The sequence below is a fragment of the Rhinolophus ferrumequinum genome, chromosome 12 (genome assembly GCF_004115265.2).
Source record: "Rhinolophus ferrumequinum isolate MPI-CBG mRhiFer1 chromosome 12, mRhiFer1_v1.p, whole genome shotgun sequence".
Taxonomy (NCBI): Eukaryota; Metazoa; Chordata; class Mammalia; order Chiroptera; family Rhinolophidae; genus Rhinolophus; species Rhinolophus ferrumequinum.
The window spans coordinates 729,713-746,895 of record NC_046295.1 but is presented as its reverse complement, the minus strand read 5'-3'; the positions used below and the strand labels follow the sequence as shown (position 1 = coordinate 746,895).

The following is a 17,183-nucleotide window of genomic DNA, read 5'->3' as shown; positions in this document are numbered from 1 at the left end:
GGTTGGGGGCCTGGGGAAGGACGGAGGGAAGGTGGCTGCAGTAGTCAAGGCAGGAGGCAAGGGGCTCAGGCCTTGGAAGGGGCAGTCGGGACGGCAGGAGGCTGAGGCGGGTCCATCCTTTGCTGTCATATTGAGAAAGCAGATGAGGGGTGGAGGAGTTGGAGCGTGGTACTGAGGATTCTGCTGTTTCTTTATTTGTCAAAGAAAATAGCGTGACTCCTATGTCCTGGGGTGTCGTGAGGACTCAGCAAGATGATATAGCTCAGGTTCCTATCCATGTTGGGGCCCAGTCGGAACTCAACAAGGGTGACCCTGCTTCTCTTAGCCTTACTGTGGCAGCCTGACTGCATCCTTTGGGTGTCACCTTCTCAGGGCATCCTTCCCTGATGCCCTGTCCCCCAACACTGTCACACATCATGGCTCCTCCCTCATGGCTCTAACCTTGATGGCCAGACCAGCTGTCCCTCCTGCAGGAAGCCCACAGTGGCAGTGCTAGGTCCTCTGTCAGCACCTAGAAAAGTCCCTGCCTGTTCCCCTTCCACCACCCTGTCCCCAAGTTCAAAGCTCCATGGTCAATACCTGCCCCATATTCCCATAGCCTTTCCCCTCTCCCTCCTCAGGCCAGTCCCACATGAAGGCATGGAGGGTGGGTTTGGGGGTTCTGAGTCTGGCCATCCTGAGTCACCCTTCTCACAGGGTAAAAAGCAAAACCCAGTGGCGACCTGAGTGATGCAATTGCGTGCTGAGACTCTGCACCGCCTCGGGATATTCCTGCCAAAGCGCACACCCCAATCTAACCATGGGGACACATACACCGGTGTGCACATCTCTGTCCAGCAGCCTCCGTAAGTCAAGGTCAAAAAGACAGAGGGAGAAAGTCTCCCAGATGGAGAAGAAGGAGACAACGTCCTTACGAGGCGTGATCCAGGGCTCGGTCCAAGAACTGGAACCGTGGCTACTGAGGGCGGCGTCAGAGTCGGCCGTCCTGAATCGGATCACTGGATTGCACATGGAAAGGTCGAATTCTTAGGAAACACGTCGGAGCATTTCGAAACTAAGTGGGGGGCGAAGGCGCCCCTTGAGCTAGCAGGTCTCAATCAGCGTGCTTTTGAACGCTGCATTTCCCTCAAAATGCCTGTCTGGTCGTCCGTTTTACTAGAAACTTCAAACAGCGAGCTTGACCATTTCTCCCACTCAACATGTGCTGCGTTACAGTCCCCCAGAAGCTGGGGCGCCCCAGGTGGGCCGGTACGGACGCGAGGCCGGCTCTCGGCACTCCCGGTACACGTGCGTCCACCGCGGGTTTTCCGCCTCACCGGCCCAGGGATGGGGACCCGGAAAATACCAGTGCTTCCGGCTCCGCAACGGCCTATCATGATCGGGGGTGGGCGGGCGCAGGGCATGACGAGACTTGTAGTTGGCGCACGGGCGGGACTACGGCAACCACAACGCTCTGGGCGGTGGCGGCCGAGGCGATGGCATTGGTACGGTCGACCGGCGTGGGACCCGGCCAATCACCGTTTGGGGCGGGCGGGCCCGTGGCACAACGGGCCTTGTAGTCCCGCGGGCGGGACTACCGCACCCATAGTGCCCCGCGCGGCGGGGAGCGCATTGCGGCTGCGCGGCGGCCCAGGCGCCGTCGGGCTGGGCGGTGGCTAAGCGGATGGGATTCCGGCCTGAACCCCGGTGGAAGCGACGCGAGCCGGGCTACGGCCACCATGTCGGCACCGTCCGAGGAGGAGGAGTACGCGCGGCTGGTGATGGAGGCGCAGCCCGAGTGGTTGCGCGCCGAGGTGAAGCGACTGTCGCACGAGCTGGCCGAGACCACGCGCGAGAAGATCCAGGCGGCCGAATATGGTCTGGCGGTGCTCGAGGAGAAGCACCAACTCAAGCTGCAGTTCGAAGAGCTGGAGGTGGACTACGAAGCCATCCGTAGCGAGATGGAGCAGCTCAAGGAGGTGAGGAGCGTGGGCGGCCGCCGCCACGCCCTCTGGCGTCCCCGGCTCGCGCCGCGCCCGGCCCTGACCCCTGATCCGACCCCTCACCCGGGCCTGGCCGACCCTCGAACGGACCCCCGACGCTGGGCTGAGCCGACCACCTAGCCGAGCAGCCCCAGGGAGTCCAGGGTCGGCGTGCACAGCTGGCCTGGAGTCGCTGCGCCCCCTTCGGTTCCGCCCCAGGGAGGGAGACGCGGTCCCCAGGTGTGGTGGCGGCGCGCGTGCAAGAGAACCCGGGCCTTCTCCGGCCAGGTCTGCGGTGGGGTCCTGTCGCCGGTCTGCCTGCTCCTGGTGGCAGGCCTCGAGCACGGTGGGGTGGAGTTCTTTGCGGCGTTTGGCTTCCCGGGTGAGGGGGATGGGGGCGTGAGATGGATGCAGGGAAAAGCCAGGCCTGGTCCTGCATCATCTCCAGGCAGATCACTTCTCTCTGGGCGCAGCAGTCTTCAGTAGTTCCAGTGCGTTCCCCGAGGCCAGAAAAGGGCTGGGAAAGGGGCGTGCCTTGCATGTGGCCGTTATTGCTGCAGGTTGGGGGTCCCCTGTTGTCCCAGGCACAGCTCTCTGACCATACCCACCCCCACTCCCAGTCACTTATCTGGGATGCAGTGCTTTTCCCGCCCACTTCCTGTCCTGGCCGCCCTCCCAGACCCTTCCCTGCAGACTGGTGACAGGTCTGTGGGCATTTGTCACAGAGGGAGCCTTGTGTCTCCTGTGCAGTTTTCACTCCGGGATAAGGGGTGGGACCATCAGGCTGCCTGAGAGCCTAGCAGCAGGACAGCTGGACAGTCCTTCCAAGAAGTAGTTCTCCTTAATGGTTTAAACACCGCTTTTCTCCCAGTCCTTGCTGACTTCTCTAGCCCTGTTGTGGGGGGCGGAGAGGGAGACGTTTCCTTCTAGTGGGACACCCAGGTTTGGACTCAGGCTCTACCCCCTTGCTGGTGACGTGGCTGTGGACAGGGGCCTTAACTTCTCCCTCTGCAGCATTGCCCACCCAAAAGGGTTGTTTTGAGGGGCATATACTTGAAAAGGAGGGGCACGGTGTCAGGTGCGCTGCCTGACAGTGTGCCCCTTGCCCCGCTGACTCTTCCTCGTCCTGGTGGCCTCTTGGCCCTTGGTTCTGGGATGCACCGTGCTAGGTGTTTTCCCCACTGCCCATCTCCTGGCACCAACGCTCCCAGAGGCCTCAGGCAGGTGTCCAGACTGTTCAGAGCCTCCCTGCCCCACTGGGGACACCAGTAGACTCGTCTTTTGAAGTGGGGAGGAGAGAATGAATGAATCCACGCTAACGCTTAAATCCATGCCTGGCCGAGCAGGTGTGCAGGGGAAGCAGCAGTGAAGAGCATGTGCGGGTTGGGGGAGGCAGGTGGCGGCGCATCTGATCCTCGGTCCTGTCACCTGTCAGCAGGTATTGGGGCCTCCTCTGAGCCCGCTTGGCTGGTACTGGATCTAGACAAGAGAGGTGATATGTGGCTCCTCCTGCAAGGGCCCCATCTTGGTGTGTGGGGGGGCGGGGGGCGCTGCACCATGATGGAGGGAGGCCAGGAGACTGTGAGAGTATGGAGTGGGAGCACCTTCAGCCCCATTCTGGTCTCCCTGGGGAGACCCCCCCAATCCTACCTCCCCACAGCACTCATAGCCCCCTTCTGTGTTCACAAGCTCACGTTCGTGTCCGCTCTAAGAACAGACCAGACCTACTGTCCCAGAGGGAAGTAGTTCTCACTAAGGGACCTTTCGGTTGTCAGCTCGTTTCTATTGGACACAAACATTTTGGCCAATGCAAGAATCTTGGCTCTGCTTACTGGGGTGTGTCTAGACGGCGGGTCCCGGAGGAATTGAGAGGCAGGTGTGTCAGTCTCTGCAGGTGTTCTTCAGGCACCTGCTTGCTTAGTTTGTTGTCACCTCCTGGCTCTTGCACACACTGGTATTTGGCCTTGGGCACGTGGCCCTGTGTCCTGAACTTCAGTTTCCCCCCGTTGTGGCAGAAGCCAGAGGAAGGTGCATCAGTCTCAGTGATGTTACTACTGTGTTTCCCCGAAAATAAGACCTAGCCGGACTAGCAGCTTTAATGCGTCTTTCGGAGCAAAATTAATCTAAGACCTGGTCTCTTATTATGTTACATTACATTGTATTATAGTATATTATACTATACTATATTATGTTATATGACACCTGGTCTTATATTAAAATAAGACCAGTTCTTATATTAATTTTTGCTCCAAGAGATGCATTAGAGCTGATGGTCCGGCTAGGTCTTATTTTCGGGGAAACACGGTAGAAAGCTTGCACCAGTTCACTCACACCCATGCCAGCACAAGCTCTGTCAACCTCTTTAGTTTTGGCCAGTGTCATACCTGAAAATATTAACTTGTATTTTAAAAACCAAGATTTAAATAGACAATATTTGTTAGGTCCTTTTTTTTTTTTTTTTTGTCCTGTAGAGAGGTGAACCATCTTCATTCTCTTAAAACTTTATTTCTTGAACTAAAGTGGATTCAGTTACTAACAAATTACGCTGCCAGTGGAGTTGCCTGGACTTGGGCCCCGCACTTGCAGGTCATCCTGTGTCTGAAGGAGGGAAGCTGACTGGCCGGCCGAGGTCAGTGGGCCCTGCCCAGAAGGGAGCGCCCGCAGTGCCGGCCCCGCAGCCTTCTGCACGTGACGAGGGTGCGCGTCTCCTTGTCTGTGTCCTGCTGACACCGTGGGGCGGGGGACCTGTTGGCCCATTTTGCCTAATCATTTTCCTAGTGATTGAGCCTGGATTAGTAAGTCCCAAGTCCCACTGAGCCCCTTCCCTGCCATGGTGGGGAAGAGAATTGGATGGACTTTGGTCATCCACGCAGTGTTTACCGTCCTGAGTGGCTGTGGGACATCTCACGCTGTGTCCTCTGCAGCTTTAAGGGGGCAGGTGTGCTGGGGTGGCAGCTCCAGTCTGGTGGGCTTAGGTAGGTGCTGTAAGTGGGTTAAGTGGGTGGTCCTCATGGGTGGGGACGTGAGGGCCGGAGGACACGCCTCAGGCCAGGCGCGGGCCGATGCGTCTCGGCTCCGGAGAGAGTGGGAAGGCAGGTCTGGATGCCCTCCTGCCTCTGTGCCGCCTCTGAATCTTGTCCGCGGTGGGCATATCTTGGTGAAGCAGCAAGTTCAGTGAGCAGCGGTGTGTGAAGGGCGGGGCACAGAGCCTGGCACAGCTTGGCACACAGGAAGTGCTTACTTTGTAAGTGACTGCTGGCTGGTGTCCTTAGCTCCTCTCCACTCTCTCAGGCTTGGATCCCCTCAGCCACCTGGCCTCTGCTCCTCGTCAGGTCGGGAACGGCCCTATTGCGTCTCCCAGAGGGCCCCAGGTCTGCTGTCTGGGGCCTCCAGCTTGGCTCAGCCTGCGCTGCTCTTAACCATGGGATGCATGGAAGCCAGGAGGACCGCCCCTGCCTCTGGACTTGCCTGAACCCAGCTCCCAACCCTTGGCGTCCTTCTTGTCCTGCAGGCTCAGCAACCACATGAAAGGCCGGGGCAGAGCGGGTGGAAGCATCCTCCATCCCACCCCTCTTATAATCTCTCCCAGAGGATGGAGAGATGGAAGTAGGGGTGGGTGGGAGTGACTGAGGAAAGCCCAGCAGCTCAGACAGCGAGGGAAGGGGTCCTCAGCACCAGGCTCCTGTCCATAGTTTGCACAGGAGTCACAGCCATGAGCTGGTTTATTCCCATGGAGGAGGGTGGTGGGAGGGCTGCCCCTGGGCCTCACCCCCGTAGCTGAGCTGCTCCTGCCGTAGCCTCCCGACGGCCCACTGACTCCCACAGTCCCCACACCAGCCAGCGGGTCACCACCTTCTTGTGTTCATTGTAGCTGGGGAAACTGAGATGCAAAGAAGCTACGCTTCACTCAAGGCTGTGAGCCTTGGCAACTGTCCCTAGAGGGCAGGTATCTGCTGAGGAGAGAAGGGCAAGTGGAGGCTTCCGTGCAAGGCCAGGCTCTTCGAGTGTGTGTCCTGAGTTTGGCGGAAGCCTATAGGGAGTCTCCTGCCCCTCTGACACTGCCCTAGGACTTGGAGCACAGAGCCTTTGGGGGCTCTGGGAGTCCAGGACCTTTTGGAGCCAGGCTGTGCAGTGTTCTGCTGTCAGACTTGGGTCCGGGGAATGGAGAGGTGCTGAGGTGGCCCTGTCCCCACGGATAGATAGCCAGGAGAGGCAGCTACAGGTGTCAAAGGCAGTGTCCCCAGGGCACTGTAGCTGCACTGTTGGGCACCGTCCCCTGTCCCACGGGCATACGTAGTGTGTGTCTGGCGGGAGGCTGTCGATCAGTGTTACGGCCTCTTCGCTTTGAAAGCCGCCAAGATGGCTCCGTCCCCTGTGCCGTTTGTTTCCTTCTGTGGGCCTGGGGGGAGGCAGTGCAGCTCAGCATCCCCAGGCATGGCCTTGCACGTGGGGCTGCCATGCTGTGACAGAGCTGCGTTCCTGCGAGCAGGGCGGGAGGGAAGCCTCCCTGGGCTGGGGCCCTGTGGCCTGACAGTGGCGCTGGCTGGGCAGGCGAGGAGGCGCCACGTGCTGTCGAGGCCATGGTACCACCCTGGCTGCAGGCAGGGATTGGCCCCCCCCCCCGGGCCCTCCGTTGCTGTGTGGCCCTGAACGTGCAGCTGTGCCCAGTGGGGTCAGGGCAGTGAGTATGGTGCGGGGCCCTATGGTGAAGGTCCTGCGCTTGCCCGTGGCGGGCAGGGGTTGGGTCTCTCTGGACCTGAGCAGCCGCCTCTGGCCAGGTCAGCATGGGCTCCAGCTGGGCACCCCCTTACTTCCTGTGAAGGAGGAGATCGGCTTCCTCTTGTCAGTTTGGGGCAGCTGCCTCCCCTCTCCCCCATCAGACACACTTCTCCACGTCAGTGAAGGGTCATTACACACACTGGGGATAAAGAAAGATGGGGTTTCTTCTTAGTGAAGGGAGGGGGGCTGGCTGGGACCCTGCAGCCTCTGACAAATGAGGCGACCCTGGACCCTGTGTGTTTTCTGGTGTTCAGAATGTGGGTCCCCAAGCCGTGCCCCAGAGCAGAGGGCCCGGTGTGGCTGCCCAGCTGCTGTCCCAGGTGGACCAAGAGGTGGGGCTGCCTGGCCAGGTGGGGCAGGGGGTCAGTCTCAGGCAGAGATGACATCAGGACGAGTACGGCCCAGCTGCTTTCTTACAGTGTAACACATTTAACAACTGTCCATTTTGGGGGCATCAGAAAGTAGAAATGAGCAGTGTCTCTGTGGGAATTACGTAGGAAGATGGTAACAAGCATGAGGAACAGCTGGGCATTTCTAGCTGTCTTGTTCCTCTGTATGTGCGTGAGATACAGAAGACACCGTAGAAATTAGGAAGTGCTTTGTGCGTCTGTAACAGTTGTTTTTAAAAAGACAAAGAGTCTGGTGTTACCCTGAGTTGCAGAGAAGCAGGTTTCATTCAAGCAGATGAAGACTCGGAAGTTTCTGTGGGTTCGGAAGGAACTGTGCACTTTCTATCTGGTGTGTGGCACATGAAATAGTTGTTGTGGTTTGCATTTCACAGGTTTGCTTTTCTAAAGGCAGTTTTATGCCTCGCTCCCCTCCTAAATGGCTTCCCCCTTCCTTAGAGGAAGTTGGAAGCGTAATAGAGCGGAGGGAAAGTGGGGTTGGCTCGCGTGTCTGCCCGCCCGGCCGCTCCGGTGGCCCCCCCAGCTCTGGCTGCTTCTCTCTGCCTCCTTTCCTCAGTAGTGCATTGGTGTGTCGTGCTGAGACAAACAAGCACTGTTTTTTATAAAATGTTACCATAGGGCAATTTTCATACCTGACAGAATTACCAGTGAGTCCCTGATGCCGTCTCCTACCCAACCTACCCAGCCATCATTTGGATCCCCCATTTTGGGCTCATAAATGTAGCTTTCTGGTCACTCTGTTTGCATCAGGAGCCAAGCAGTGTCCGCTTGGTGCACTTGTGCGGGCCTCCGCTTCTCTACAGACACAGCTGCGTGTGCCTGTCCTGCAGCTGCCCAGCCTGCCTCCCTCCCTGGTGGGGACCTAGCTGCACTCCCCAGCCCCATGCAGGCCTGACACCTCACTCTTAGCTTTTTTTTTTTTTTTAGATTTTATTGGGGAAGGGGAACAGGACTTTATTGGGGAACAGTGTGTACTTCCAGGCCTTTTTTCCAAGTCAAGTTGTTGTCCTTTCAATCTTAGTTGTGGAGGGTGCCGTTCAGCTTCAAGTTGTTGTCCTTTCAGTCTTAGTTGTGGAGGGCGCAGCTCAGCTCCAGGTCCAGTTGCCTTGCTAGTTGCAGGGGGTGCAGCCCACCATCCCTTGCGGGAATCGAACCGGCAACCTTGTGGTTGAGAGGACGGGCTCCAACCAACTGAGCCATCCGGGAGCTCAGTGGCAGCTCAGCTCAAGGTGCCGTGTTCAATCTTAGTTGCAGGGGGCGCTGCCCACCATCCCTTGCGGGACTCGAGGAATTGAACCAGCAACCTGGTGATTGAGAGCCCACTGGCTCATGTGGGAATCGAACCGGCAGCCTTCGGAGTTAGGAGCATGGAGCTCTAACTGCCTGAGCCACCGGGCCGGGCCGGCCCCGACCCACTCTTATCTTTTCTTAATGTTTTCTGTTCTTAAAAATTGGCCAGAGTGATGCCTTCAGCTGATGCGTGGCCTGGCTCTTGCATTGCTGGGTCATTGTCACCCATCCAGTTCGTTACACCAGCCTTTACTGCACTTACAGTGCGTGCCGGGGCTCGTGGTCACTAACCTCCTGTGTCCTGATGGATGCTTAGGGGTGCCCAGCTCCCTGAACCGGGAGTGAGGAGCGGTCTTTGTCTGTTCCACAGGTGGGGCTGCCAGGGCTCAAAGGGAGGGCTGATGGCCCAAGCTGTGGGCTAGCAGTGCTTGATATGACCTAGAGTGGCCCCTCCCCGAGTCTCGGTCTCCTTGTTTTAGGCCAGTGCAGCCCTGAAGTCCTGGCAGTGGCCCAGCTGCTCCCTTAGTGACAGGTCAGGGTGCACCAGGGCCCCGTCTATAGGCTGCTGTCATCTGCAGCCTGGGATGATGCCCTGGGTGCCCCTCCTTCCTTCCCCCTCAGACCCTGTCTCACACACGCTGCAGGGGTCCAGGTTTCCCCACCAGCCTGAGGGACTCCCTGGGTGTTGCAGAGCTGTGACCCAGGGTGGGACGGAGAGGACACTGGCCTCTGGAAGGGGGTGTGTCAGTCGGGCTGTCTGCAGTTGTGAGCCCAAAGCCATGCCTGCTGTCACATGTAGCCTGGTGCAGATGGGGTTGCGGGTATTCCGAGTGGGAGTGGGGGTGGGGGTAGGGGGGCAGACTCCCACAGCTGTGTCTTCAAGCCTGCATTGTCATCCAGTGTTGTCGACTTGGCCACCATGGCCAGTGTGGTGAGGGACACATGGGGCTGTACTGGGTTAGATTGATTTCTGTTGTGAAGCAGTCAGTTCTGTTGTGACACTTGTTTGGAAAGTGAGATTTGTTCCAGAGTGGATGATGTTTGATGGAATAATGTGAGCTAAATGAGATTTTAGCATTTGCTTATGTATGAACTTGTCCCCAGAAAACACCGGTGAGCACAGAACCTGCACCCAGTGACCCACCCACCTGCATCTGTGCCCCTGTCCGTCGGGGTTCAGGCGGCCCACCTTCCTCACCAGGGACACCTTGCCCACCGCAGACCTCAAGGCTGTGTCAAGATAAAGTGCCATGTGTGTTACAGCACTATGTCTTTTTAAAATTATTTGATGTGTAACACTGTGCTGCCTTTCTTGGTTAGTTCTAAAAAGTAAGGTGCTTTAGAAAAGTTTTTGATTTACAGAAAAATTGTGAAGTTAATCGAGTTCCTGCGTATCCCGCATCGTTTTCTCCTTTCCCTGGCGTCTTACATTCATGTGGCACATTTGTCACAGTTCATGAGCCAGTGTCTGTGCATCTTCATTAACTGAAGTTCATACTTTATTCAGATTTCCTTGGTTTTTATCTGCTGTCCTTTTTCTGCTCCAGGGACAGCATCCAGGATCCACAGGACAGCTAGTTGTCACATTTCCTCAGGCTCTTCTTGGTTGTGACAGTTTCTCAGACTTCCATTGTTTTTGGTGACTTTGTGGAGTGCCCCTCATTTGGGATTTGTCTGAGCTTTGTCTCATGATTACAGTGGGGTTGTGGGTTTGGGAGGAGGGCCACAGAGGTGAGGTGCTGGTCCCCTCACGCCCCATCAGGGCTCAGTGACGCCCTGTGGCGCTGGCGCCGATGCCCTGGCTGGGGGTGTGTGGGTGTCTCCGCTGTAAGGGTGCTCTCCACCGCCATCGGCTGTGCGGCCCACTCGAGGGTCACGCTCCCCTCCCTGACCGGGCGGCTACGTACAGGATTTGGAATTTTTCTGGATGGGAGCCTTGTCTCTTCCCTTTTTCTTTATTTACTCGTCCCTTCGTTTCTACCGGTCTGTTGGGTTATGATCCAGTACTGCTTTATTTTCTTGCTCAACTTCTTCCAGACTTGGGTCCTGGCAGCTCTGTCATTTGTCTCTTGTGCCCCTTTGAGATTCCTGTCATCGTGATTTTATTCCTTCCCTCCCTCCCTCTCTTTTCTTAGCAGGTCTTCCCTTTTCTGTGCTGTAAGATGCCCTGGGCCCATCCTGTCAGAAAAGCCCTGGAATCAGCCATTGATCCAAGTGCCCTGGAGCGTCACTGCTGCTGGGCCGGGAGCTGATGTGTACTGGCCTGTGGACACGCGCCTCTAGAAACATGTAGCGATGTAGCCACCTGCATGTATGTTAAGCTGACGTGAGTTCATCCTGCTGTGCCAGCTCTAATCCATCACCACGTGGTTGTTTGCACCTCCTCCCCTCGCTTATCTGTAACATCCCTGTAGCAGGGAGACACCTGCTGCCCTATCGGCCCAGGTACGTGACCATCCTGTCCCAGCACTTGTCACAGTGGTGTCAGAACTGTTGATCTGAACCCCCTTGGGATACAATTTATTATTTCCTTTGCTTTGGTCTTACTCTACTTATTTCCAAATAAGTTCCTTAAGCAAGCATCTTATTCTCCCTACCCCTTCAGTGAGGTAGTTTTGTCCATTTGTAATACAGTTGGACTGTTTTACTGCATTCTACATTCCATCCTGGGAGCCACTGACCTCTTAAATGATTTTTTAAAATTTGCATACATTAGGGCTCACTCTTTGGGCCGTAGAGTTACCTGGGTCGTGACAAATGAACAGTGGCATTGATCTACCATTAAAGTATCAGACAGAATTGGTTCGCTACCGTAAAACATCCCGTGTCAACACCCTCCCACCGGGAACCCCTGGGAACCACTGATCCCGATAGTTTTACTGTCTCCCTAGTTTTGCCTTTTCCAGAAGGTTATGGCATTGGAATCATACAGTATGCAGCCTTTTCAGACTGGCTTCTTTCACTTAGCAGTATGCATTAAAGATCCGCCTTTATGTAATTTCATAGCTTTTTTTACGATCACAATAATGTTTCATTGCTTGCATGTACCACAGTTTATCCGTTCAAACTGGGTCTGTTGGTTGCTTCCCTTTTGGGGCTTTATTAATAAAGCTGCTATAGACTTCCTTGTGCGGGTTTTGTGTGGACATGTTTTCAGCCCATTGGGTAAACACCAAGGAGTGTGACTGGTGTGTGGTAGGGTAAGAGTATGCTTAGTTTTGTAAGAAACTGGTGTTCTGGCTTCCAAGGTGGCTGCCCCATCCTGCAGTCCCACCGGCAGCGAGTGAGAGTTCCTGTTGCGCCCTGTCCTCGTCAGCACCGGGTGTTGTCAGATTTCCGGGTGTCAGCCACTCTGATAGGTGTGCTCGTGTCTCGTGGTTTTCATTTGTATTCGCCTGCTGACTTCAGATGTGGAGCATCTTTTCAAAGTGTGCTTCTTTGCCATTTGTATCTCTTCCTTGGAGAGGTGTGTGTTCTGAGCTTTTACTCATTTTAAAATTGAGTTGTTTGTTTTCTCATTGTTGAATTTTAAGAGTTTTTTTATCTATTTTGGATACAAGTCTTTGCAAATAATTTCTCCAGGTCTGTGGCTTGTCTTTTCACGCTTCTGGTGTTGATTGTCATCACCAAACCCAAGGTCACATAGATTCTCATCCTATGTTTTATTCCACAATTTTATAGTTTTGTATTTTATGTTTATGTCTACAGTTCATTTCGAGTAGTTTCTGTGAAAGGTATAAGGTCTGTGTCCAGATTAATTTATTGCATGTGGATATTTGTTGTTCCAGCTCCATTTGTTGCAGACTATGATTTTTCTGTGAAATTGCTTTAGCTCCTTTGTTACAGATCAGTCGCTGTGTGTGTGGCTCTGCATCTGGCTCTCTGCGCCCATTTTCAGTCCCACTGATCTATGCAGTTGTCTGTTTGCCAATACCCTGCTGTCTTGATTGTGTGGTCCTGGTTTTATTTGGTTCCTATCTTTTTTATGTGTTACTGAGGAATCTTTTTCTTCAGCCCTGGGTTTTTGTTGTATGACTGCACATCTGGCTGGGGTCTGCAGCCCCGGCTTCAGCCCGGCACTCTGGGATTAGTCCTTCTTACTGTCAATCAATGGTGATCTTTTTTTTTAATCCTGAGAAAAAGTAATGCAATGCACATGTTTAAGAAGAAAAATCACTAGTACAGTTGGTCAGACTCTCGATAGAGGCCCAGTGTGAGGCTCTCTCCGTCTCTAGGCCTTTGTGCCCTTGTCTGTTAAGTGTTCCCCGGGACCTTCCCTCTGGGCTCAGCTTGCCAGGCTTGACTGTACTACTGGAAAACCACGGGCAGGCTGCTAACCTGACTGCCTCGTGCCTGCCAGCAGTGCCTTTCTTGCCTGCTGGCCTCTGGAGTCGGGCCCCTTCCCCGGAGACCCGCCGCGCAGCCTCTCCCCACTCCTGTTCCCCCTCTGACTGCCCCGGGCAGCTCTGCAGGAACCCAAGGGTAGTGGCTAATCTGGGAGACGCACACCTCTTCCCTGCTCTCCTGGCGTCAGTCCCATCTCCACGGTGGTGCCTGTGACCACCTGTGACGGCTGAGGTCTGGAACTGTTCCCGTGTGTTCAGGGCCCCGGGGGCAGTGAGGTGCGGGAGGGAGCGCACCTGGGCCCAAAGCCAGATGTTGGTGTCGCACTGTCCTTGGCTGCAGTTTGCAGGGAGGGTGCTGTGCAGGGAGCAGCGCTTGCCTGTGAAGTGGACCCAGGATGAGTGTGGAGCGGTGGATCCTGGGCACCGTGCCACACTGTGCTGGGGTGTGTGCGTGTGTGCGCCTCACAGAGAGCACAGGAAGGGTCCCTCAGGCCTCACCTACCCTCCACCCCGACTCCCAGGTATGCAAGGTGGAGGGTCGAGGCTGGGAGACCAGATGTCTGGTTTTAGCTCGGACTCCCAGCTCCCTTCTCGGCGTCAGCTTCTACCTCCTTTCAGTGTCCTAGTTCCTCGGGGTGCGGGAGCCCCTCGTGGCAGGTGCCTTGGGGCACCTGGGACTGACCTTGCCAGGGTGACTTACAGACAGACACCAGATGTGGGGGACACTAGGCCCTTGAGACCCTCCTCTCACCCTGGCTCCCGCCTCCTAGAGCCCCTCTGGGGACACGTGAGCATCAAATCACCACAGCCTCGCCTGCCTCTCCAGAGGCTCCATTCCTACTCTGCTCTTGTCCCGAGGCCACACAACTCTGGGTCCTTGCAGGGGACACAGCCTGAGTTAGACTCTCTGGGCACTTGCTGACCTTCCTAAAATGGGCTAATAACTTGAGAAAATGTGCTGAGAATGAGAAAACCCGGCCGCTTCAACCCAGCCACTCTCCTGGTGTGTCCAGCCTAACATGTCCCAGCTGCCCTGCTCCAGCCGTGCTCCAGGCCTGGGACAAATGGGAGCTGGACAGCTGCCCTGACTGTAGGCCATTGAATGGAGGTTTTTGTGTCAGGCAGCCAGCTGCTGTGGAAGATGGTGGCTTGTCCCCAGACCCTAGGATTGACCTCTGTGTCCCTGGGTGGAGGAGCCAGGGTCTATGGAGACCACCACCAGCTCTGGGGTTCAGCTGGCCAAAAGCCTGTCTGCTGACACTGAGGCAGTTGGGATGTAATCTTCTCTAAATGGTGCCCCATTCTGGCTAAATCCCTCATGCCTGAGAGTGGATCCTAGTTTTCTAAAAGTAGCTTAGTGTTTGGACACTGCCCAAGGCAGCTGGAATGAACAGTTGGTGATGGGATGGCAGTGGGGTGTGCGACAACCACCACAGTCTGTTCTTCTGATCCCACAGCCAGCGTGTCGGTGCTCTGAGGGGAAACTGAGGCCGGAAGCCACACAGTAGGAAGGGAGGGCTGGTGGAGGACGTGTCACACACGTACCCCTTTTTGGCTTGGGATGGATGTGGGCCCTTGCCATGCTAGTCTGATGGATTAGCGTCATCTGCCAGGCAGGGCATGCAAATGTGCCCACAGCCTCCGTCCTGCCCCCCGTTCCTGCAGGGACCTGAGCACTCTTCCCAGGCTCCTTCCTGCCCCCCTGCCTGGTGAGGCTGTTGGGGCTTCTTGGGCTCCAGCTCTACCCCCACCCCACTCTTTCCCCAGCACACCCCACCCCTCCCGGGATACCCCAGCTCTGGGAACCACTTTGTTACAAAGAAGAAAAGTGGTTTTTCGAGTGAGAAGCCTTGTGGTGCCAATTGGGCAAATCATCTGACCTCACTGAGCCTTGGTTTGCTCACTTGTGAAATGGAAATGATGAAAGTTTCTACTTTGCAGGGCTGTTGTGAAGATCAAATGAGATCATACCCAACTGTCTCCTTGGGGTGGTAGCCAGGCCTTCCCAGGGGCCTGGGGCCATGCCCACCACCAACTATCTGCTCAGGAAATGCCCTTTGAGCAAGGGAGGAGGGAATGGGTCTGGGGGTCCTGCTTGGAGCGCCCCCTCACCCAGGTGAAAGGTCAGGAAGAGCTGGCTGAGGGTGGTGAGCTGAGGTCTCTCATGGAGTGCTCACGGGCTCCCTTTGGGTGGTGGCGGGTGCATGAGAACCTGGGGGGGCAATGGGTCTCTGCTGACTTGGGTTCCGGTGGAAGCGCCTGCAGAGCCAGTGTAATGAGGGAATTTCCTGCAGACCAGGGTCACCTGGTGAGCTTTCGGGCACTCCAAAGCCACACCCAGACGGGCCAAATCAGTCTGGGGTGGGACATGGGTGGGACTCGGGAAGCAGCAGCGTTCACGCCTGAAAGGACCCCTGTGCAAAGGTGAGTTTGGGAGTCCCATCCTGCCTTGGACCAGAGCCCTCCCTGCCCACGAGGGTGGAGTCACTCTGCATGTATTTTGTCTGTATCTGTCCGCCTGGGTCCGACCTGGGGGCCCAGGAATGCCCCAGCCCCTGTCCACATGTGGGTGGAAGGGCCCGCCTCTATGTCTGCATCTTGGCCAGGACGGGGCCACCACGTGCCCTAGGGCTGGGCCTGGAGAGGACCCCTCTCTGGAGGTGTGTGTGAGCCGAGGACAGACCCCGGTAGAGGGGTGAGGCTGGGGGCCATTCTGTGTCCGGGTCACTGGTGGTGTGTCTTATGCTGGCTTGGGGAACAGTAAAGAGGAGGTGCCTTTTTCACAGAAAGTGCAGTCCCCCAGTCTCCCCAGCAGACCTGGGGAGACTCCTGTCCATTCACTGGACCTGCTGTCTCCTTCCACCCACTTGTGGTGTGGGCCTATCACCCCCTGCAGTGTCCCCATGTCCCCCGTATCCTCCAGTTCATCCATAGGTATTTACCGAACACCCGTCACTTGCCAGGTGTGGGCTTGCCGCTTCAGCAGGCACCCCACTAAGGAGGCGCAGACGTGGGGCCAGGTCTGGGGTGCCTGCGTGACCGGTGCTAGTGTTCTTCCCCGGGGAGGCTGCACTGTGTGTCTGAGGGTGTGGGCCTTGCCTGCCCCCGGCCCCACTCTGTGTCTGTGACTGGAGAGCACCCTCGGGTGGCCTGGGACTGAGGAAGTTCTACAGAGTGGGAAGCTTCCGGGGTGGCCCCAGTACTCTCCCTGCCTGCCTCTGCTGTCCCCCTCGTGACACCCTGGCTCTGAGATGTGGCCCGATGGGGACCCAGCGGGGACGTCACAGGTCTGTCAGCCTTCCCGAAGGGTATGTCTCATGTAGAAGCCCTGCCCGCCCCATCACGGTGGTTTCCCCGCCGAAGACTCCCATGAGCCGCTCCTGCAGCTCCTGCTTGCCAGTCCTGCTCGCCCAGGAGACCCAGCTGGCCACCTGTCAGGATGGGTGGGCTTCATCGGGAGGTGGGCAGGCTGCACGGCTCAGGCCCACCGGTAACCTCCGGGATGGGTGCTTTTGGAGTGACTCTGGCTGCTGCCCAGAAGAGTCTGTCTTGTAAGCAGCTCTCATTTTAAAATTGGGGCATAATTTACCTATAAGAAGATGCAGGGTTGTTGCACTCCTGTGGGTGCCCCTTTCGTGGGTCCTCCTTGTGTGCCTCCCCGTCCCACGCCGGGCAGGCCTGTGGCCTCACTGCAGTGAGCAGGTTCTGTGCTAGACTTCCGTGCTGACAGCTGTGTCCCGGCGGCCTTGTGTCTGGCTCCTCTGGGCGTAGAGTCCGGTTGGTTTTCTCTGAACACCACGCTGTGTGGTGATGTCTGAGTCCCCAGCACCTCCCTTTGCGGGACCTTGGGGTCTCCCGTGTGTGAGGCTTGTGGGCCTGCGCTTAGACCTTTTTCAGCAATTCCCATGAGGTGAGCCATCTCCCCTTGTCCAGGATGGACATACATACAACAACGTTGGTCCCTGGCAAAACGACCAGGCCCTCTGCGGGCTCTGCCCCTTCAGTTACCCAGTGACTCGGGGTGGTGGGGCTCAGTGCCAGGAGGGGCATAACCTCCATAAATCCTGTGAAGTAGGGCTGGGAGTCAGCAGGAGCCGAGTGTGGCCAGCTTTAGCCAGATCTGGGCATTAGCAGGCACTGCTCCCATAAGCCAGAGCACTCCAGACTCCCGGTCCCAGACCCTGAAACTGGGAAGGCCTCCTGGCAGGTGTGCCTGGACCTGGGAGCCGACGCTTCTGGCTCCCCTTGTAATTCTGAGGCTCGGGCTGCTGAGCAGTGAGCCATGGGTCCACGTCCTGGCTCTGCACCCACCTCCTCTGCCTCTTTCCTGTCTTTGTGACGGTTCCCCCGGGAAATGGTACGAAATTGCTTGTTCTCAGAGTTCAGTTTTTCATTCTCAC

At 56.5% G+C, this 17,183-nt stretch overlaps 1 protein-coding gene across 2 annotated transcripts in view; it reads left to right on the top strand.

The window, feature by feature from the left end:
- The first annotated feature begins 1,484 nt into the window (after positions 1-1,484).
- Positions 1,485-17,183, top strand: part of BICD2 (BICD cargo adaptor 2) — a 56,759-nt gene continuing 41,060 nt past the window's right edge. Inside the window, exon 1 of one of the 2 annotated variants that reach the window (XM_033123165.1) lies at positions 1,485-1,958. In XM_033123165.1, coding sequence (XP_032979056.1) covers positions 1,719-1,958 — 240 coding nt within the window. In that variant the 5' untranslated portion in view covers positions 1,485-1,718. The remainder of the gene's footprint in view (positions 1,959-17,183) is intronic. The other variant, XM_033123166.1, reaches the window with a different exon arrangement.